The 22,507-nt window shown below is 40.0% G+C and overlaps 1 protein-coding gene across 3 annotated transcripts; it reads left to right on the top strand.

Moving 5' to 3' along the window:
- The first annotated feature begins 722 nt into the window (after positions 1-722).
- On the top strand, positions 723-13,986 carry LOC105903409 (inter-alpha-trypsin inhibitor heavy chain H3-like). 3 transcript variants are annotated; one of them, XM_031568381.2, is made up of 23 exons: positions 723-907; positions 2,104-2,267; positions 2,432-2,536; positions 3,213-3,375; positions 3,490-3,600; positions 5,748-5,876; positions 6,019-6,135; positions 6,439-6,607; positions 6,717-6,827; positions 7,101-7,282; positions 8,707-8,886; positions 9,050-9,183; positions 9,270-9,460; positions 10,083-10,115; positions 10,479-10,556; positions 10,761-10,805; positions 11,660-11,728; positions 11,925-12,002; positions 12,142-12,246; positions 12,938-13,109; positions 13,201-13,349; positions 13,525-13,603; positions 13,689-13,986. In XM_031568381.2, exons 1-23 carry the CDS (start codon positions 842-844, stop codon positions 13,801-13,803), a joined length of 2,745 nt encoding a protein of 914 aa, XP_031424241.1. In that variant the 5' UTR covers positions 723-841; the 3' UTR covers positions 13,804-13,986. The 3 variants fall into 3 exon arrangements, with proteins under 3 accessions (XP_031424241.1, XP_031424243.1, XP_031424242.1); XM_031568383.2 differs by lacking the exon at positions 10,479-10,556; XM_031568382.2 differs by lacking the exon at positions 10,761-10,805.
- Positions 13,987-22,507: the final 8,521 nt, after the last annotated feature.

The raw sequence follows: 22,507 nt of genomic DNA, 5'->3' as shown, positions 1-22,507 counted from the left end.
GAGGAGGAGTCTGGCGCATGGGGTTCTGTTGATACCAGAGACGTTATAGTGAGATTGACAGGTCAACAAACCAATCACGCCACTAGCAAGCTGCTTACCTTGTAAGCAGTAGCATGCTAACATTAGGTAGGGTGCTCACACACCTCGCAAATCCTATCAGACGTATTTTTCATTTACAATAAAGGGGTTTTTACATTGTACAGTGTCTATTTCTCGGTAACTTTAAAAAAATCTAAGCAAAAAAAAGTCAAACAAACAACTTTTGGGTACAAATACGACCATCTACGGAGTTTGGTCCCCATCTTTTTTTTTTTTTAGCTTGCCGCTTTCTAGACGTGAGCATATACGGGATCTGATTGGCTAGCGCCTGTGCTGTCAGTTATGCATGAAAGGCAATTTGATTGGCTGACGCATGCATTGCCTCTCGAAAAGTTGAACATTCTTCAACTCTTGCTGCAAGCAAAGCATGAAACGCAACGCACGGGAACCCAACGGAGCCATAATTCAGTTCGGCAAAGGATGACGTCACCCCATTCAAAGTGAATGGAGATCCGTCAACCCTGACGGATCAACGCATTCCAACGGAAGCGTGTGAATGCTCTGTCAGTCAAGCAACGTAACCGTGTGATCCAGCCGTGAGCAACGCATCCCGTGTGAGCCAGACATTATCAACACACCCCCGTGCGCCAGACACGCCCACCGTCATGCGTTAATAAATGCAACGCATGGGTGTGTGAATGTACTTGTCCAGCCACCTCAGTATATGTGCAGTAGACAGTAAGGAGATTCGACACGCTCGTCAGGACATAAGGCGCCTGGTGCACCATCTCTGTGGATCACCATGGATAGAGCAACTGCAATCCTTATCATTGTTGCCAGTCTTTTGCAAACCACAGCCGGCCAAAAGGTAGGGTTGGGGTCCATTACGTTCTCTCAGATTCATGGGTAGGAGCCAAAATCTCGTTTGAGTTAACACTGAATTTGGGGACTAACAACTAAGTAAGATTCACTTTCTTTAAAGATTCAGGTGTTGCGTAGCAACGTATTACTTGCTGACTTCAAGTTACACTGAATTTCCGTTACGAAAAGTGAACGGGCTATTTGCAGAATTATATGAAATATGTGAATTAGAAGCACAAAACCAGTTGCCACTGGCAGCGGTCATTCATTTATTTGCAGTGGTCAATATAAAGAAATATCAGACTTCCGAACGTTGGGATGGCTTATCATACGGTTACTTGCCAAGAGACATTTATACAAAATATCACTTTTTAACTGATTTTGTTACCGTTTCATGGCTTGCGCTGAGAAAAATAATTCTTCCTGCACCTTCATGTAATTAACTATGTTTGACAGTTTTGGGGACTAACAACAATTATTATACGGTTCCTCAGAATGTTGCAGAAAGTTCCATTGAAGTAGCCTATATGTCGCTTTGGAAAAGTGAATGAGTGAAAGTAAATCTGTAGCGTAACGTAAATTACTGCCTACATCGAGTTTATTTGTATCTGATCAAAAGATAATGTCACTGATATAGAACTCGTATGCTTCCACCTGTTCGAATTTTGTAAATGATGTTTTAGAGCCGACTCGACTCCCCGTAAACACTGATCGATCTTATTGAAACCTTTCTGTTGTAGCTGCAAATGGACTTTGGGTTTGTTAACTAACATTGGTGTAAGGGGTACTATTTATTTACCCCTTTCATATTTACCTTGTGTTGAAATAACATTACAGATAACAAAGGTCAGATGAAAATGGAAACACCTCTGTAGAACTTTGGTCTGAAGAACAAAACAGGAGTGCAGTCAGCTGTAGGGACTAGTTCAGTAAGGCCAATGGAAATATTTGTCTGAGAAACAAAACCATGATGTTATTAAAAAAGTAAGATTGTAATGTTTAATAATGAACTTAAACATGTGATGTAATGTTGTTGAACATACAAATTGAAATCCTGTGTTCCAAATGAAGCTGAATGTATAGGGAGAGGAGACACCTGAGTTGAATAAAACTGTGTAGCTCATTAGCCACCTTTAAATGTCAAGTAGTTGCTGCTATAAATGAATGACAATAGGTTTTTATGCTGGTTGTGATGCTCTGCAGAGGAGCAACTGGGATATCTACAGTTTTCACATCAACACCACAGTAACCAGTCGCTATGCCATCACAGTAATCACCAGCCGTGTGGTCAATCGTCATGACAACTCCACCGAGATTGACTTCTACGTGAAGATCCCTAAAACCGCCTTTATCAGCAAATTCAGAATGTGGGTGTGCTACATTAAACATTGCTAAATAAAATGGAGAGACAAATTTAGTAGTACACTTGTCGTAATCCTTATTATATAACTAATATACGAAACTAAGTATATACATTCATGTTTTTGTTTTTATTTCTCTTGCTCATTTTTTTTCTTTTGCCCTTCATAAGGACAATTGATGGAGAGATGTATGATGGAGTGGTGAAGCAGAAGGAAGAGGCCAAGCGGCAGTACAGTCATGCTGTATCACAACGCCAAAATGCTGCATTGGTCACGTATGCTGTTAAAACCAAATATTCAGTTTGGCAAAATCTTTTCTTTTCTACATTTCTGACATCTTTGCAGTTTTGTGGTGACATTAAGATCACCATCTCAAAGATGAGTTTAGAATTTTTAAACCCATGCCCTTGTATTTAGTTTTATTATAGTACATCAAACAATCTGATCCATGTGAAGCCCAAACGCACAGGTTGGGAAGTGCGGGGTAATTAACCATTTTTTCTGAGGCTTCTATATGATTTTATGTTACAAAGCCACGCCAGTAATATAGCTTTTATTTACTATTTTTCTATTTGTCTTTCGAAACACTAAAAGTGCACTCCTTGAAAACAGAAAGCTCATAGTGATGAACATTTTAGCACTGGACAGAGGACTCTGGAATGACTAGTGGACTAGAGGCTCAAGCCCTACCATGTGGACCATGTATACAGTTTGAAACTTCATTTCACAAGCAGTTAGGCTTCTGCCTTAAGAGGGTGAACAAAAAGGACAAAACCTTTTTTTTGTGATATCCAGAAATGTTACAGAGATAGCATGAAGCTTAACGGACGGAATTGTTTGCAGTAATGATATATACTATATTCATATAGATGTATCCTGAGATAATGCTTGCTATGAACAAAATAGAAGTGTCCTGTTTGTTTGAGTTGCCACTGTCACTCTCATCCTTAGTGCTGTAGGCAGAACTTTAGAGGACTTCAAAACATCAGTGACTGTCGCTGCTCACAGCAAGGTGACCTTTGAACTCACCTATGAGGAACTGCTCCAACGTCGTCTTGGCAAATATGAGCTGCTGATTAATGCCCAACCTGGTCAACCTGTCAAAGATTTCAAGGTGAAAAAGACAGTGTGAGAAAGAGAGGAAGAAAGGCAAAATATTTGGCATTTTAGTTGTTTACCGATACTGTAAAATGCACTACCTGAATTTTCCTCTCTGCCATTTCAACAGATTGATGTCAGTATTTACGAGAAGCCTGGAGTAAACGTTCTGGGGGTGGAAGGTTCTTTGGCTTCGAAAGACCTGGCCAATGCTATCACAAAAACAAGTGCAGATAAACAGGTAATACTCAGAATAGAAGCCTTTGATGTTGTTGTCTGAACATTAACATTACAAAGAAATCCTTTTGCACTTTAAGCAACAACAGAGTGTAGGATGATGTTGCATGTACATGTTTAAAACCATAGATCCATAGATCCTGAGAAGCAGCCACAGGCTACAACAGCAACGCACTACTGGCTGGTGACATCTGCAACACGCGCCAATGCTATACCCGGGATCCGTACAGGCCCTCCTTCATAGTACAATATATGCGCTGTCTGTAGTTCACAAGTACTAAACACAACAACATGATTGCCCAACCATAGAACCTCAGCAGCAGGATGCAACAAACAGCAAAGCAGCCTTCGTGAGAAATACTGAAGTTTTCAAGCAGGCACTTTCCTTCATCAGCGTTTAGTTGAATTAGGAAATACCACCTCCAGAAGGCTCAACAGTGGTGTCTGGCATCCCAGAACCACCCCGTCCATATTCATGATGGGTTACGATACATGCTACTACCAAATACAACAAGTCCTCGAAAACCAAAATGTGTTGTGGTTGATTTAGCTACAAAGCCTCTAACACTTATCTCCACTGGTCTTGTGTGTGCTTGCCAACCTCATTGCCTCGCATCCACTACCAGTTCTGCATACTTTACCTTCTTCTTTTCAAATGCTTCCTCGATCGCATCTTCAAAGGGAATCGTTGACTCAACAAAGTAAACAATGTGCTCACTCTCGGAATCCCAACACCATGCCTGATCTCATAGCTGTCACAACAATACATTGTAGAACTTGAAGTTGTTTACCGACATCAGCCAGCAATCTCCCATCCTGTGTTTTACCCCATTTGCCAGTCATGTTTGAGCATGTCTGGTGTCCACTTTTCTGTCCCTCTCGCACAAAATAAATCCTACTGTCCCTGTCATTAACCGGCAAAGAGTAAACCTCTACTCCTTTATTCTCAAACAGACAGGCAAATTATTTTCAAACCTGATCATGTCTCCACGTGTAGTGACCCTGGGTCAGGCTAGTTTTACCTCCAGACAAAGTATGTTTTAATGAGCCAATACCCAAACACAACTTGCAGCTTTTGTCTTCACCCACCCATTGACTGAGATTCTACGAAGTCGGGAGGACATCCTAAGTGTCAATGAATTTATTTAAGGCAGTTAGCGTCCATAGCCAAGTTCTCTCCAGCTGGTCTTCCTCGTCTTCTGCTGCTTGTCCGGCTTCCTCTTCTTGCTCGTGAACAAAGCTAGTACCCATCTGCCTCCTCTCCAGTAATGTAGCCTTACCTGCTTTCCAACTGTCACCTAGCCCAAACCCTGCTCTTCCACTCTGTGCCGTTCCAATAATATCCATGTGCTGTAATGCACCTTGTGCATGTTGAACCACTTCTCGTGGATTCCACTATCTCCCTGTTTCTTCACCTCTGAGATAGCAGCTTTCCACACAGTCAAAGGCCACCTTACGCAGGGCAAAAGCCCAAACTGCAAGCACCACAATTTCAGTTTACTGTTACTATTGATAGTAATTCGTTTTATACCATATATTGAAGATTCAGTCTTAGGTTTGATCAGTCAGGATTCAGGTTTATTCTTGAAGAATGGCGGCCGACCATTTATGAGACAGAGACTTTCAGATCCATCCTCCCTCACAGAACTTCACCTCAGTATATCTGACTTGTTCCTTGAGGAACAGTCTGTTAAATACACCGATATCTAAGGGGTGTTACCGTCTATTCAAATGGGACATGCATGCAGGGTTCTTTGTCTCGACCTGGGGGGGGGGAAGGTGAGAGTCTAGTATCACACCTCACTACCCAGGTCAGCCCAAAGTATATTCACCAAGGAAAGTCCACTCATGGCTAGTTAAATCCAAATAAAAGTAACAATTATAACTAGGTATAATATCATTGACTTATTGACTATGGCATATTCTTATGACCTATGCTGGTCCCTTCACTATACGGTTATACAGTCTCCCATTTGATCTCATTATTTGGAAATCCCACCACATATTTTATTAGGCACAATCACATCACTCGTTTGACACCACTGAGTGCACAAGCCTCCTGGCAAGTTGTTATGAAGTGATACAAAATGTGTCACTGAACAATTTAACAATTAACCAGTGCTTTTTTGAGTTTTTACTTTTCTGTTGTAGGCATGGGTAAACTTCTATCCCACAAAAGACCAGCAGATGAAATGTGATGGCTGTGGAGAGAATGGACTCAGTGGTGACCTAAGAATTATCTATGATGTTGAGAGACCACATTCTAAGGGAGAGATAATGGTATGTGACAGATTTGCTGGACAAGCCCGGGTTGTAATTCCATTTTACTATCTATTGTAGTTATTTTATTTCAGTCCTAGCAAGATCTCATTTAAAACAAGGGTGACATACTGTATTCTCACGGTCTTTGTGTCTCCTGAAGGAGTCCGGTGGCTTCTTTGTCCATTATTTTGCCCCAACTGATCTTTCACGCATTCCCAAAAATGTGGTCTTCATTATCGATCAAAGTGGTTCCATGTATGGCAAGAAAATGGAGCAGGTACCTGCGCCTAATGTCTGTGACTGTTACTGTATGTCTTGCCCTAGCACTTTCTGCACTTAAACTGACCAACAATATAGGCAGGATGTTTTTGTTGACTGATTTAATAATTGAATAGAATTAAGGTGACAGTTCCCCCTTGTGGTTGTGAAGATTTGAATGAATGGCTTCTCAAAATGTAAAAGCACAGTGCTCCAGGCTTTGCAATAACAGAGATGCTCACCATATAGTTTCTCTTCTCACGTACATACTGTACACATTACAGTACATTCTCAAATATTACACATTTGGATACTATTATAGACTCGAACAGCTTTACTGAAGATCTTGGAAGATCTTGCTGAGGATGACCATTTTGGCCTGATCTGTTTTGATGATAAAATATCACCATGGAAACGTGAACTCCTCAGGGCAACCCAACGGAACCTGGAGAAGGCGAAAGCATTTGTTAGAACAATAAAAGACGGAGGAAGTAAGATCACCAACAAGCAACAAAACACTGCAGAACCCTTTTCAAAACTTAAAATTGTTTACAGAGCATAATCTTAACCTTAAAGAGAGATATATTCAACCCTCTGCAGGTACAGACATAAATGCTGCTGTGTTGGAAAGTGTGAAGATGATCAAAAAATATCACAAAGAAGGCTCAGCCTCCATGCTCATACTGCTGACTGATGGAGATCCTACCTCAGGTCTTAACACATACCCACCCCCTGACATGTATGACAATTAACAGTCACAAGAATAGTGTTTGTGTAGGTTATGTCCCAGTGTAGATACTTTTGTACCTTAAATCTTTTCTGACTCCCTTGTGAATTTCCCTCTAATACTAGTAATAAGAAAGAGTTGAATTCTTGAGGAGATCTAGATCTTGAGATCTGAGAACTTAAATCTACACACTGAGTTAAGGTAAACAAATGACACTTGGCGACTCTTGTGCTGATGATGTATCTTTGTCATGGAAGGTGTGACCGACCTGGGTAGAATCCAGTCCAATGTGAGGGAGGCCATTGGGAAGAAGTTTCCTCTGTACTGCCTGGGTTTTGGCCTTGATGTGAACTTTGAGTTCCTGCAGAAGATGGCCCAGGAGAACAGTGGTGTGGGTCGCAGGATCTATGAGGACTCTGACGCAGCTCTTCAGCTGAAGGTGCACAAACCACAGTGTCTTCAGTAATAGTTTCATAGTTATTTTTAGAGACTGACCTAGAACCATAATCCCACGATTTCATTATGTGGTTGTCTGACACTTTAGAGACATTGGCCCTCATTCTCGAACATTTTCTGAAGTTTCTTCTGAAATTTTTCTTACGGGCTTCGGAAAAACAACGTAAGCAAAAGACATCCGCCAAATTCATGCACGCTTGAAAATGTGGTCCTACGCAGCAGAGGTTTTCTGGGCTGTGCTCCCCCGGAAGAGTTTTCTTAAATTGAAAGCGCGTTCTCGTGCTCCTGAATTTGCATACATACACGCCCTGCCAGCTCCTTATAAGGGCACGCAACCGTAGTGACGTGTGCAGTCGGAATCGACCGAATCTACACGAAAGCAACAGCAGTGTTCGTGTACATTACATTTAGCAGACATTTTTGTCCAAAGCGACGTACAAGGGATAGAACAGTCAAGCTACGAGCAATAGAGACCTAGTGTAACAATAAATACTACTTTACATAAGAAATAGAAAAACGAAATAGGAAATAAGTGCAGGAATGTAACTGCTATGAGTGCAAGTTAAGCACTAGTCGAAGTGCCAGTTAGGAAGGGAGGTGCTCTCTGAAGAGTTGGGTCTTCAAAAGCTTCTTAAAGGTAGAATGGGACGCGCCTGCTCTGGTAGTGCTAGGCAGTTCGTTCCACCAACGTGGAACTACTTGAAAATTCTGGATTGCCGTACTTGCACAGACGGCAGTGCCAAACGACGCTCACTAGACGAGCGCAGCATTCCGGTGTAGTGCTTTTATTTATTTTATGACATCACGGTGCCTCGTAGAATCATGACTATAGGCCTACATGTGAAATGTAATTGTTAATGATACTTTAATCCGAGGATCTGTAGAGTTGATGTGAACGCAATCACCAACGATTTCTCACAAATTCATTAACACGGAGAGTTTTCTTAAATGCGATTCCTCAAAAAACCACAAGATGGCCCACGGGGCCATCTTGTGGTTTTTTAAGGAATCGCATTTGAGAAAACTCTGGCCGAGTTACGACTGCTATTTCGAGTTCGGAAAGTCTTCTGAAGTTCAGAGCAAATCCCAGATGAGAAAACTTTCATGAATGCCAAATGTTGTCCTAAATCCAATTCAGAAGAAATTCCTCTTAAATTCTTCTTAACTGCGTTCGAGAATGAGGCCCATTGTAGCCACCATCAGACTGGAGCTGCAATTGAATAAAGATAGTTTACTTCAAGAACTGAAAGCTACCAAATGTGAGACCATGAAAAGAGTATGTTCCAGGATTACACTAAATGATCAACCAATTTTTACAATATACAGTATACATCCTTAAATGTAGGTTTTGTACATCTTATGCAATCACAAACACATATTTGAACCACTGATCTGTTTCTTGAACAGGGTTTCTATGAAGAAGTCGCCATTCCTCTCTTAACCAGTGTGCAGATGAATTACACCGGTGCCACAAACCTGACCCAAACCATCTTTAGCTATTACTACAATGGCTCTGAGATTGTGGTGGCTGGGCAGATCACTGATAACAACACAAATGACTTCAGTACAGAAGTCATAGCAATATCGGTAAGCTTTCCAGTCTGCTTCAGTCTAATAAAACTGGAAGTTTTTCAACCTTCCTTCTGAATTTTAACACCTGCCACATGTCATGAACCTGTAAGTGCTTAATGAAGGATTCTTAATATTCCTCATAAACCCTGAGAATCACAATGCAATGTCTCAATGTCAGAAAAACAGCAAGGTGATCTACAAGGACATGAAGCTCACGAAAGATGAAAAACTCCCTGCAGACTTGAGCAGCCTTGAGAACTTCCTCCAGAGACTGTGGGCCTGCCTCACAGTGAAACAGCTTCTGGAGAAGGAGTGAGTGTATGGTGCAGATGTGGTGTTATGCATCTGTGTCCGTCTGTAGTTTGGGATCATTTGAGTTCACACTGTACATGTTTTAGGTTGATGCTGACTGGTGAGGAAAAGGAGGCAGTGAGGAAGATGGCTCTTGATCTCTCTCTCAAGTACAGTTTTGTGACCCCACTCACCTCGATGGTGGTCACCAAACCTGAGGGCGAGGACACTCAGGTGGCCAACAAACCCAAAGAGGGAGAGAAGCCTCCAATTACATCCAGAGGGGGAGATGATGATGGTGAGTTTCAGTTTGGGGAAGGAAAACTCACTTCTCTGTGAATGGAAGAAAAATAAGATTTCTTTGTGCTGAATAAATAGATTATATATTTATTTATTTATTTATTATGAATGTATTTTAATGATCACGTCTGCTCTGATAACATCATCCTCCGCTGTAAATGTTCAGGCCTGGAGCACAAACTGCACAGTGTATAGCTTTGGCAGCTAGTGGCTTCAGTGTCAGTGCAAACGTTTATATTTAAGTTCAAGCCGCCTTTGCATACGTGGACGTGTCCACTTTCAATGACCTTGACTGTTCATTGCAGAATTGTAATATCAGTGCCTTGGTTGATTTCATCAAACCATACTACTAGATACTTTAATATCTGTGTGTATAATTTATGCAAGTTTAAGTTGTGTAATGCTTTGAGTCAAAGAGAAAAATAAGGTCCATTCTGATTTGTTTGTGGTCTAGATTTTGATATTGATACACACACATTGAATCACATATCCATTTATTAGGATTTGAATTACCAAGGCCACTGAGTCATAATGTGTACACGCAAGTTAACTTTTCACTTTCTCTTCCTATTTATTAATCCCCATCCCCTTCCACTCACACTGTCTTCCTTGTTCTGCAGATTATGGTTTCCGATCATCTTCATACAGTGATGGTAAATTGAATTGATTGTGTTTTTATAATGTATGTGTATTGTTTGGGTCTATATATAAATGAAATTGATATGAACGTCACTGTTTTGTCTGTGAAAGTGACCAAAACTAATTTGACATTGGCATTGACTCAAAGTAATATAAGTAATCATTGACATTTGAACATGGAGAATGGGTAGAATTACAAAGTTTTGCAACAACTTGCATACTTTTAATGTATGAGGCAATTAGAATGACTAAACTTCTTGACACCTATCCTATGATTCCATCTTCTCATAGGGTCATATCATAAGGTCATATCATAGGGTCATATCATAGGGTCATATCATAGGGTTGTTGATTGTGTTTTTGTGCATTCTTCATAGGTGACATACAACGCTTTTCTGTTACTTCCCTCAAGAAGCGTATACTTGCATCACCTGCTCGTAATCCCATACAGATAGGTTGGTTTAAAATATTGATTTTAATTTTAAACTAATTTGATATTGACATTGACTCAAAGTAATATAAGTAATCATTGACATTTGGACATGGAGAATGGGTAGAATTACAAAGTTCTGCAACAACTTGCATACTTTTAATGTATGAGGCAATTAGAATGACTAAACTTCTTGACACCTATCCTATGATTCCATCTTATATTACAGCGCAAGATATGTATCGGGGCGACAGTGGTACAGGAGGTGCAGGAGGTAAAGAAGTCGTTTAGTAAGCAGACGGTTGCTAGTTCGATTCCCTGTCGAAGCGTCCTTGAGCAAGACACTGAACCCCTAATTGCTCCTGATGTGCAGTGTGCCATCAGTGTAAATGTAAAATGTGTATACATTGTAAGTCGCACATATGTAAGTCGCTTTGGATAAAAGCGTCTGCTAAATGACTAAATGTAAATGGATCATCCCCCTATGCCAACAGGTACCCAACCACATAAATATTGAGATAATGTAAATGGTTAATATCATTATGTAAATAGAAAAGATTTGATTTACTTGAATACACTATTACACACTAATACACGTCATGCAGCACTTTTGATCTCTCGGTGCCTCCTGAGACCTTTCTCTCCCCTTGCTCTGCGGTGCTGTGCTTCACCCTCTCACTAATGAGTCTCACTAATCGATCAGACGCTCATTGTGTGTTGGCTCTTTCACCAGTAACTGTAATATCAGGAACCCAACCACGTACATCAGCCAGAGATATACAGTACATCCCTGAAGTTGATCCTAGATATTAAAACAATGTCATGGCAAGCAGGATTAAGAACCACTGTTTACAGCACAGGAGATAGACAAGAAGAGATGAAGGACGTAACCGATGGAGATGCAAATGGAACACCACAGTTAATGCCTAAATCATGCATATCATATCATAGGGTCATATCATAGGGTCATATCATAAGGTCATATCATAGGGTCATATCATAGGGTCATATCATAAGGTCATATCATAGGGTCATATCATAAGGTCATATCATAGGGTCATATCATAGGGTCATATCATAGGGTCATATTATAAGGTTGTTGATTGTGTTTTTGTGCATTCTTCATAGGTGACATACAACGCTTTTCCGTTATGTACGATTTACCTGCACCACTTACTCCTTATCGCAGCTCGATAGGTTGGTTTAAAATATTGATTTTAATTAAGTTCATACCCATAATGTTCATACAACAGTTTTTTTATTTCTCTACACCAACTAACGATTACCATGTTTTATATTGACTTAACTGGATAGCAAAAAGAAGTTGACCCTAGATATTAAAGCAATATCATGGCAAACAATATAAGTCTTTCACCATCTGGTTTCTATCAAGATTTCGATTATGATGATGTCCCTGATTCTACACACCACCTTTCATTAGCAACAGCAGTATCAGCAACTCTAACACCAGGTACCCAACCACATCAATCAGTCAAATGAGATATACAGCCCTGAATTTGCATCATTTGATGTCTTACTGCCTCCTGTTGTGCTCACTGCTTTGCTGTACTTTAGTCTCTCACTAATGTTGTCTCTTTCTCTCTGTGTAGGGACTCCTGTGAGGTTCTTGATGACTGCTGAAGGTCAATCTCTCCCTCTCTGCTTTGACATCCCAGCAGGCCATTCTGTCCGACTGCTGCAGGACCCTACATCTGGTAGGGCGGCACCATGTTCACTTATTTCATCTGCTGATCCTTTTATCCATACAGACCTCACAAAAGATTTGAGCATGCAATCACTCTGGGAGTGACACGACAGCTATGAAACAATTATCTTCAACTTGCTCTCGAATCTCATTTCTGTATCATTCATCATTGCCCAATCCCTCCTGGCATTTCTCGCAATTGCGCCAATTCACGCAAATTCAAGGATTTCCTGCAACACTTGCAATGGGTTGTAATTCTCTCTAATTCCCACAATATTATTTTCACAATACAAAATGTAAAATCAGAGGCTAACATTATTCGGGATCTCTTTCAGCAATGTTTAAATGTTTCAGAAAGCGTAAACCCAGTGTAAAATCTGCAACAGCGTCCAAACAAGTTCTAGCCATAACCGTAGAACATAGAAAGGCCCTGGGCTCTGTAAAGCGCTTTGAGACAATTTTAGGTTTTTTTGGGGTCTATATAAATTTAATTTAATTCAATCCCTACATAGATAGACCTGTGTCCTGTTTACCTCAATAACTGTAAAGAATCTGTAGAAAATGACTGTTTCTACAGTTTCTGTAGTTTAAGTTTCTGTAGAAAATGACTGTAGAAACTGTCACATCTATTCCCCTGAATGTAACCATTGTTCTTATCTTGTCTTGGCTGGTTATTGCGGTGGACATTTGTATTTCCTCAGGGCTGTCTATGAATGGTGAGCTGAAGTCTTCTGAAGGCTTCAAGAGGATCATTATTCATGCTGAAGCCAACCAGCACATTCAGTGTGATCTCAATAACATCACTTTCACTGACGGACAGAGCAGTGTCTCTTTCCTGTGGACACAGACATCCACTAGTCACAAGACAGACAGGTAGTGTTGGTATTTTGGTATTCAGTTTAAGACATTTGAGTCACTTCTAGCTGTCAGGGCTCAACTTGTCCTTGTGTCCCTGCTCCTGCAGCATGGCTCTGACTCTCAGGGACCATGAGATAGAAGTCTCCACTGAATCTGTGAACGTCATCATCTTACTCCACCAAAAGGATGGAGACAGTTTCCTGTGGCCTGCCGTTAAACAACGGCCAACAAATGCCGCCTTAATGGGCATAATGGGTAATTAGGCAAACAGCTCATTAAGTCATTGTGATTTATATCAACATTATGTGCCATTTGATTATCAACTAACTGATGATAGTCATTTGCTTGTCAACTATTTGATAAGACAGTGTTATGTACTACAGATTATTGATTATCACAAGTGTCTTGACAATAATAATTTATACTATAGGGAAACAATATGTCACATATGAAGAAGACCAATCTACATCAAAACTGAGGATTCAAGATGAGGAGGTGGATGCGTCAAAGTGAGTCAGCTTTAACTGTAGACTGCTTATATGTGTTAATATAATTAGAATATCTATAATTAGTTATATCTGTGCTATTCTGCAGGAATTCTGCAAAGGACCTCAGTATCAAGACTGCACCCGTGGTGTCATGCTGGCTTGTAGAGCTGAAGTTTGCCCTACAGGGAGAGCTGTCTGATTACACAGTTTCTGAGTTGTAAATTGTAACATGTATGCGACCTCCTGTGAATTGTTGATCATTATCTCCCTTTAGTTCATTAATGAATCATAACAGAAACAAAGATGTGAAGTGCCATTCGAAGCCTAACAAATATATGTCTTAGCCTTTTCTCTAATCATCTTTGTCACTTAAATGCTGCAGTAAAAAATAACACAAAGCTTCATTGGGAATAACTTGCCTTCAGTTCTGATTTCATCAGTTCTTAACATACTGTACAGTTTTACACTGCTAAGCACACTGCGAGTTCATGTCCAATGTGAAGGCTGCTGGAAAACTAAATGAAAAACTCACAGAGATGCAGTCAGCAAAGAGCTTAGCAAGCAGCTGTATTTGTATTTTGTCCAAATAAGAACATGCACCACTGTTAAACATATCAGATATCACATTTTATTGGTTGTATTAACCTTACAGATGACCCTGTGTCCAAGGCAGGGGTGCCATTCAAAGGCCTATGGTTAAATAGTGTGTTGGAGAGGAGAGCTGTTTTGCCGTGCACAAACGGAACACACAGCGGGCGACCACCCCAGTAAGGTCTCTGCCAAAAACATGTGGAGTTCAAGATGATCTATCTTATGATACAAGGCCTCGTTCTCCTTGGTATAACAGGCAACACTGCCATATGGAACACATTCATCAACCTATCACTGGACAGGAGTAAGAAAAAGGCCTAATCCTTAGTTAACAAAATGAGTAATGTAACCAAATCGTCATTCATTAATTGATGAATGAATGAGACTGGGTAAATGAGACACTAACTGAGGAGAGTTGAGCAAGGATATCCCACTTAAGCACGGAAAGAAATCCATCGAACTGCCCCAAATCAACGAAAGGTTAAATTATTTGACTGTTTCAACAGGTGAAAGAGAACCATTTGAATTTTGTAAATATTACATAAGGATTTAAAGACAAAATTAATTTTGAAGATGGACCAAATTATGTGAGAGGACGAGAGGGAAATAAGCATGCTGCGCAACATCCTCGATTTGTTTGAACTTGGGTAAATAGCTTCTATGTGCCATTATGAATTCCAAGATTTTCAAGATTTGGTCATTCACACAGGCATGTTTTGGCTGCTGAATTCTTGTTGTCTCTTTTGGCTATTTTGTCAAGCATGCCAAACGGAACTGAATTGAAACTGAACTGAAATGTACATCCAAAGAATATAGCCAAGTATAAGCATACCACATTTTAAAACTCTAATCTTGAGATATAGAAATTTGTCAGTTGCAGCGCCCGTTGTGGACGAAATTCACAAGATTTGTCTTGCATCCAAAGAATGTGGGAGTGATGATTTAGTTTGAACCTTTAAATCACAAGATATGGGCCAGTGAAGCGATAGCGTTTGGACTATTCCACATATGAGTAGAATGAGAGAATCAGCAGTGAGTAGCATTTTTGATGAAACAGTTGTCAGGCTATTGCCAAAAATGTGCACGGCACAAAGGGACACGCCCACATAGGGACACAAACCTTATGTTCTGTATTTGTATCCGCATTCAAGCCAAGTTTAATGTAGATGGGTGAAATCTAAGTATATGATGTTGTTGACCAAAAATCAGTGGAAAAAAACAACAACAACAAAAAGAAGGAAAAAAACTAGGAGCATCCATGAGCTGGAAAAGGTAAAGAAGACAGTGTAGACTGGCAAGGTGCAGAAGTCCAGACTGCCTTAGAAGATGCAGATAAGGCCATTACTGGGTACAACCTTTTAAACCTCTGTATTTGGGTGCACTTGAGCATGAGGAGCCCAGGAGATTCTTCATGTCCAGCTTGAGCTCACCCAGGTCAAGAGTGAGATTGACAGGAGGATGGCTGGGAAGGATGAGGAGATGGAGCAGATCAAGAGGAACGGCCAGAGGGTGACTGATTCAATGCAGAGCACTCTAGACTCAGGAGCAGGAAAGATGCCCTGAGAATCGAGTGGTGGTGGTGGTGGGAGACCTCAATGAAATGGAGATTCAACTTAACCATGCCAATTGTCAGGCTGCTGAAGCCCAGAAACAGCTGAGGAATGTCCAAGGTACCAAATGGCCCACCTTCCACCACCTTTGGTACAACCAACATGCTTTATTTAACTAATATTATTTTCAAAAGGATGCCCAACTGCACCTTGATGATGCTATCAGAGGACAAGAAGACATGAAGGAGCAGGTTGCCATGGTGGAGCGCAGGAACACCCTGATGCTAGCTGAGATTGAGGAGCTGAGAGCTACTACTTACACTGCTATGTAAGGGATAATGTATAGTTCGCCTGTCAGTATCGCAAAATAAATCCCGACAGGACGAACAGGACCCCGATGTGCAGCTGACGGGCAGATTATACATTATCCCTCTTATTATACGGTTACTTGCCAAAACGATATAACCTTCCTCCAAAATTTATCTTTTTAAGTGATTTTGTTCCCCCTCCATGGCTTCAGATGAGAAAAAATTGATCTTCACACAAATAGAACCTTCAGGTTACTAGCTGACTTCCAGTTACACTTTATTTTCATTTGAATTTCGTTTCAAGTGAACAGACTACTCGCAGAAAAAAATGTGAATTAGAGGCCATTGCCAATGGCAGCGGTCATTATAAAGAATTATTATATGCAACGACAGTACGAGCGTGCTGATTGGCTAATGCGTAGTCATGCCACCCGCGTATTGCCCTCCTCATCGGTCAATACGGTATGTATTGCCCTCTGACGAAAATTTCAAAATGAGCGAAAGCGATTTTGAGTTTTACTATCCGGACGAAAATGAAAACATCAACAGCCATGAGGAGATTCAGAAGAAGCAAAGATTTGTTATTGAAAGTGATGATGAAGCTAGAAACTACAGTTTGAATCACTTGTGTTGTTACTTTGAATTAAAGCCATTTTAGATGAGCCGTGTTTTCTATTGATCATTGTAACTTGAAGTTAGCAAGTAATTGGTTGCTATGTAACCACTGAAATACATTGTGTCATGAGAAGACTTGCGATGAACAAAACGACATGTTTTCTATTTACAATTACCATTTCTTTTCATTTACAAAATGAAAGGAGCGAAAAATGCCATATAATAGACAATTTACTAACCTCGACCGTTCGGTTAGTAAGTAGTTCATATCAGACCAGTCTGCTCAATACCAAGAAGGAGTTGGAGTCTGACCTTGTCCAGATTCTGGGAAGAGGTGGATGATACATCCAGAAATGCACTGATGTGAGCCAATAATTGAGATTTTAGTAGACCTGATGGGTGTTTGGTCGGTTAGAATTAGTGCCTCCAATAAATTTAGGAGCTTTCAAGGAAGAAGATTTTTGATTCTTCATACGGTTCTTATGAGAGTTCCTCTAGTGGCCGGGGCAAGTATGAAGTGATGAAATGAATACTTTGTTACTTTTACTGTTTGTTCAGAAACTTCAGCATAATACTTTATAATCTTTATCAGCTATTTCAATTATGTTCAGCTGATAATTTTTAGACCAAGTTGATTAAGCTCAAAAAGTAGTGTTTGTTGTCAAAAACAATAAACACTACTGGGCTTAATAATGTAATTCTGAAAGTGTAATTAAATGTATTCAAGTTTTTAAAGATATTAAAGTGTATTGGATTAGAATCTCAGACGGTACCTTTCAGTTCACTAATTTAACTGAAAGTGTGTCAAAAATTCTGTTCATTCTATACATTTTAATTGTCCTTTGGGGTATTTTACTGTATTTCCTTAATCTTGTCTGGACCTAAAGAACTGTAAATCTATGCATACGTGAAATAGAGAATCTTGACATTGGGATATATACCTCACTGTCCTTTCCTTATGGCAGGACTAACTAGAGAGGATTCACTTTTTGACTAACTGTCAAATCATTGCTGAATATGTGTCTGAAAAAAGAATTATTATTGGTCCATAGGTACAACTTTCAAAAGAAAACCTTTACAACTCCAGGGCTGAAATATCTACAGGTGAAAGTATCTAGCTGCTTTGCTAAGCCCATTAAGGTTAGCACATTCATTGACCGAATATGACCCCTGCTGTGTGTCCAACCAAGTGACAGACTCTATTGGACTGTTTGTCTAAGATGAGAACTATGCATGCATTATTACAAACTCATGTACTGCTGTAGCTGCAAAAAGCTTTTACCAATGGAAAGGGATGTGCCATGCATTCTTCCACTGAAAGGTGGAGGCTTCTCTCCCTCTTTGGGTTTGTTGGCCACCTGAGTGTCCTCACCCTCAGGTTTGGTGACCACCATCGAGGTGAGTGGGGTCACAAAACTGTACTTGAGAGAGAAAGAGAGAGAGATCAAGAGCCATCTTCCTCACTGCCTCCTTTTCCTCACCAGTCAGCATCAACCTAAAACATGTAGAGTGTGAACTCAAATGATCCCAAACTACAGACGGACACAGATGCATAACACCACATCTGCACCATACACTCACTCCTTCTCCAGAAGCTGTTTCACTGTGAGGCAGGCCCACAGTTCTCAAGGCTGCTCAAGTCTGCAGGCTAGTAGTAATAGCTAAAGATGTAGTTTATCTGCACACTGGTTAAGAGAGGAATGGCGACTTCATCATAGAATCCCTGTTCAGGAAACAGGTTAGGTGAGAGTAAGATGAAGACCAGCTACATCTGTCTTTTGATGATTATTACTGCTGATACATGATATGTTTTTTTTCATAAGGGATAAAGACTATTATAAATAAATACTGCCATAATGATTGTTGTTGCCACCACCATCTTCAATCCCTCTTACCTTTGCCGTCTTGCCATGGACATACATGGAGATCAAATAGAATGAGACCAAAATAATCATCTTCAGCTAGGTCATCCAGAATTTTCAGTAAAGCCTCTCGAGTCTGTAGAAAAGGTTTGAGATCTTTGTTAAGATATACAAATCCGACCCCATTGTCAGTCTACTGGGTGTTAATGCACCTGTTCTATTTTCCTTCCGTGCATAGAGTCACGCTGATCAACGAGGAAAATCACATTTTTGGGGATACGTGGAAGGTTGATGAAAATCAACAAAGTAGCCACCATGTTCCTAATGGATACAGAGCATGGGTACAAAAAGACTCAATGTGAAATTTCAAAATTCTGAATAAAATGCATAAATGAAAACACACAATGAGAGAGAAAGCATGCATAGCGTACAATATATGTCTGATTGGTCCCATCAACAGATTACATTTAAAAACACCTCTGATTCTGACTTTTGTACCGGAAGATTGGATTCTTCTCTGATGGAATTTCAAGCATGAAATACTTGCTAGCTTACGGTGGAAACCCATGACACCGTTACGAGCGACGCGATATTCTAATCCCATGCATTTCAACGGGAGCCAATCCATTGTGACGTAGACCACCTTTTTGGGCGACGCGACCGATAAAAGTTGAAAAATGTTGAATCCTATGCAAATGAGGAGCGATTTTTCCCGCAGCGGCCAATCAGAATATTTGGTGTCGTCTCTGACAGTTTGAAAATGCTATTTCCACACGTTACAACACGCCCACTCAAAGTGATGGAAGCGTATCGCGTCGCTGTCATGGGTTTGCACCGTTAGAGTTGGATGTTGTGTGCTCTGAAATTACTAAATCCTCTACATACTGTTATTTCACCTTGGGACTGTGGTCTGTTAACACCATAAAGAATGTTCAGATATCCCTTAAATCCAGTCGCTCCACAACCATCACACTGCATTTGCTGGTCACGTAGGGTGTAGAAATGTACCCATACCTAAAATGGGGGAAAAAAACATTTGTGTTAATTCTAGTCAGGCATTATTTTAAAACTGATGCAACGTTTGTGACATTTGTGCTTATATGATACATATGATATATGATTTCTTTATATTGTGTGGTTTATGTTCATATAAATTATAAACTTTATGTTACATATACATTTGTCGTAGTGTTTTACTGAAAATGGAAAAGTGATGTGCATTACCTGTTTGTCAGCCTGTGTGGTTGTGATAACACTGGACAACTATTTGACACTCAATGAGCCATTTCCAGGAGGTTTATTCTAGACTTCTCTTTAATACTTGCATAAATCTGTTCAAGAAGAAGACATTCACACAATCGAATAAACTGTCAAACAAAACCATGCTGGTGAATGATGATGAAAGCAGCATAGTTTGGGGATTTCTGTTTTGACATTGATAGAATCAGTCTACCATTCCAATACAATCATATATTTAGGGAGTTCTTTTCATCCTGATCAAAAGACAAAAAGAAGAGGGAGGGGAAGTGATGAGGAAAATAAATAAAACATGGGCGTGCACACGTTACGTGTGTGTGTGTGTGTGTGTGTGTGTGTGTGTGTGTGTGTGTGTGTGTGTGTGTGTGTGTGTGTGTGTGTGTGTGTGTGTGTGTGTGTGTGTGTGTGTGTGTGTGTGTGTGTGTGTGTGTGTGATGAATATCTTTATACAGTGACCTGTTCTAGTCTAGTGAAAAATCATCTTCATGTTTCCACTTTTCCAGTCAGGGACTTTAGGTGACACAAGAACTTGAGATGGCAAAGCTGATTAGAGGCAGCCAGAGTATGGTCCCAGGGGAATTGACGGAGGCAACGCAAAACTGACAACAGGCCGATGGACAGAGTTAACACAACGGATAAGGGTTTAAAGCTCAGAAGATAGAAACCAAAACACAACACTCAGAAGTACACTTCTTTCTTCCAGACATAAAGTAAATCCACAGTGAAATCTGAGGCTTTTTATCTTCATTCCATTATTCATCACTGCTAGTTCTCTACTCTAATAACTATAATTGACATATTCATTGGCATCATTCCTCTTACAAGCTGGGAACTGATTAGATCTCCAGTCGATTCTTATGCTGATCATGGAAGCCTCTGCTACAGAAAACAATAAGAGCTTCTACTATTACTAAAATTGTTTCAGCCTCTAACCTTAGAGTCTTTAACAGGTTGACCAGGTTGGGCGTTGATCAGCAGCTCTTATTTGCCAAGACTATGCTGCAGCAGTTCCTCATAGGTGAGTTCAAAGGTCACCTTGCTGCGAGCAGCGACGGTCATTGATGTTTTGAAGTCCTCTAAAGTTCTGCCTACACCTTTAAACCTAATGTATTTCTGCCACAGGGAATCATTGTTCATAAACTGTATGTTCTGAATGTACTGTATGAAGGGTTAGGATGAACCAGATTATAGACATAAATTGCATCTTCTGGAAAAGAAGTTACATAAATTAAAATCAGAAGAGATTCCTGATAGACCTGTAAATACATGCAATGAAGCAGAAATGATTTAACACAATTTTCTATGCCACAGGCAGATATTAAAAACAAAGAGTACAAAACTAGTCTTTGTCATGAATATCTTCTAGAAGTCCTATCTTTATTAATGTACCACCTACTTACTGGTTTATTGTTGTATAATGAGTACCTGACCAGTCCAGCACTTTGGCCTTGTGATGATACCTTGTGATGCACTGTTGGACCTCCTGGCCATCGCCAGACCACTCCGTCATATGTTTGTTCATCAATAGTCCTGACAGAACGGGGAATAATGAGGACAAAACATATGAAAAGGGTTAGTATGTGTTTGAATGTTTCAAAGTTAGTAAAGCACATCCTCAATAGGGTACCTATGCATTTGTGTGTGGGAAGACAGTGTAGAACAAACTGCTTCAGTTTAGAATATCCACATTCTGAATTTACTGATAGAGTCAGTTTAGGGGATATTCTCATGGAGTTGTCATGATGATTGATCAATATGTGTAATAATCAATATGTGTCTATGTACCTGTATAACATATTCACAGAGGTATAGCAATTTGAACCTATCACGTATCTCCCTATTTGACTACTTCCTGTTACAAGAAATTGTTGACAGTAATTTTAGCTGTGCAGTGTTTGCTGACCGTGTGGACTTTTGCCCATATGTATGCCTGCTATTTATTTTCTTGAACGATTTTCAAACAGTCCATTGCAGGTTAAGTATTACAATGTTGTATCACTGATGAAAATCATTGTGAAAATCAGTTACAATCCTCATCTGGCATGTTTCAGTACAGTTTATATGAGAACATCAAAATCAGAGTATTGTCATTGTTTTATATACTTTAATTAGTTTAACAGCTGTTTCATGTACAAATAGGTCCTTGTTAAACACATTTGATGTCAAAATGAGTTCATGCGTTGAAATACCGTAGTATTCGTACCATAAACTGATCATATTGTTCCTTTTGTCCATCAGGCAGACATATTCCATTAAGTGTTATAGCACATTCCTTAATACTTGTGTTTCATAAATACAAGTGTCTAGTAGCTTTCAAGCAGTGCCCAGTAGTTTTCAAGATTGTAAATGTGCATGTCATAGGCACATGTTACTGGCAAACTGCAACAGAGTAACACTATGCATGTTAACTGACTTCAGAGGACATATTTAGTCCTACCTTTAAATAGGGGGCTGATGATGAACAGCACAGCTGCTCTATCCATCATGACGATGTTTTGTGGAGGATCCATGCAGTCCTTTCCATATATGATCAGAGGCTTCATTGGCCATTAGGACCTGGGCATACACACCCCAAATGTAATTTTTGACTACTTATGATAAATGGCATTAGTTTCTCCGAAAGATGGCAGACTTACAGACTATACGTAAGGTCTACGTTATTTTGTAATACAATGTCTCAGGAGGCCTGCATGTGGTAACAGTGATATAAGCAGTATAACAGCTTTGAGAATACACAAGTCA

The sequence above is a fragment of the Clupea harengus genome, chromosome 5 (genome assembly GCF_900700415.2).
Source record: "Clupea harengus chromosome 5, Ch_v2.0.2, whole genome shotgun sequence".
Taxonomy (NCBI): Eukaryota; Metazoa; Chordata; class Actinopteri; order Clupeiformes; family Clupeidae; genus Clupea; species Clupea harengus.
Note: the sequence above shows the minus strand (reverse complement) of the source record. Positions and strands in the feature narration are given on the sequence as shown.

What these genes read in the sequence shown, in the direction of transcription:
- LOC105903409 (XM_031568381.2), top strand. Translation starts at nt 842, where the DNA reads ATGGATAGAGCAACTGCAATCCTTATCATTGTTGCCAGTCTTTTGCAA. An exon ending in AAACCACAGCCGGCCAAAAG is followed by an intron (nt 908 to 2,103) that starts GTAGGGTTGGGG and finishes GATGCTCTGCAG; the next exon opens with AGGAGCAACTGGGATATCTA. An exon ending in TCGTAATCCCATACAGATAG is followed by an intron (nt 10,557 to 10,760) that starts GTTGGTTTAAAA and finishes CTTATATTACAG; the next exon opens with CGCAAGATATGTATCGGGGC.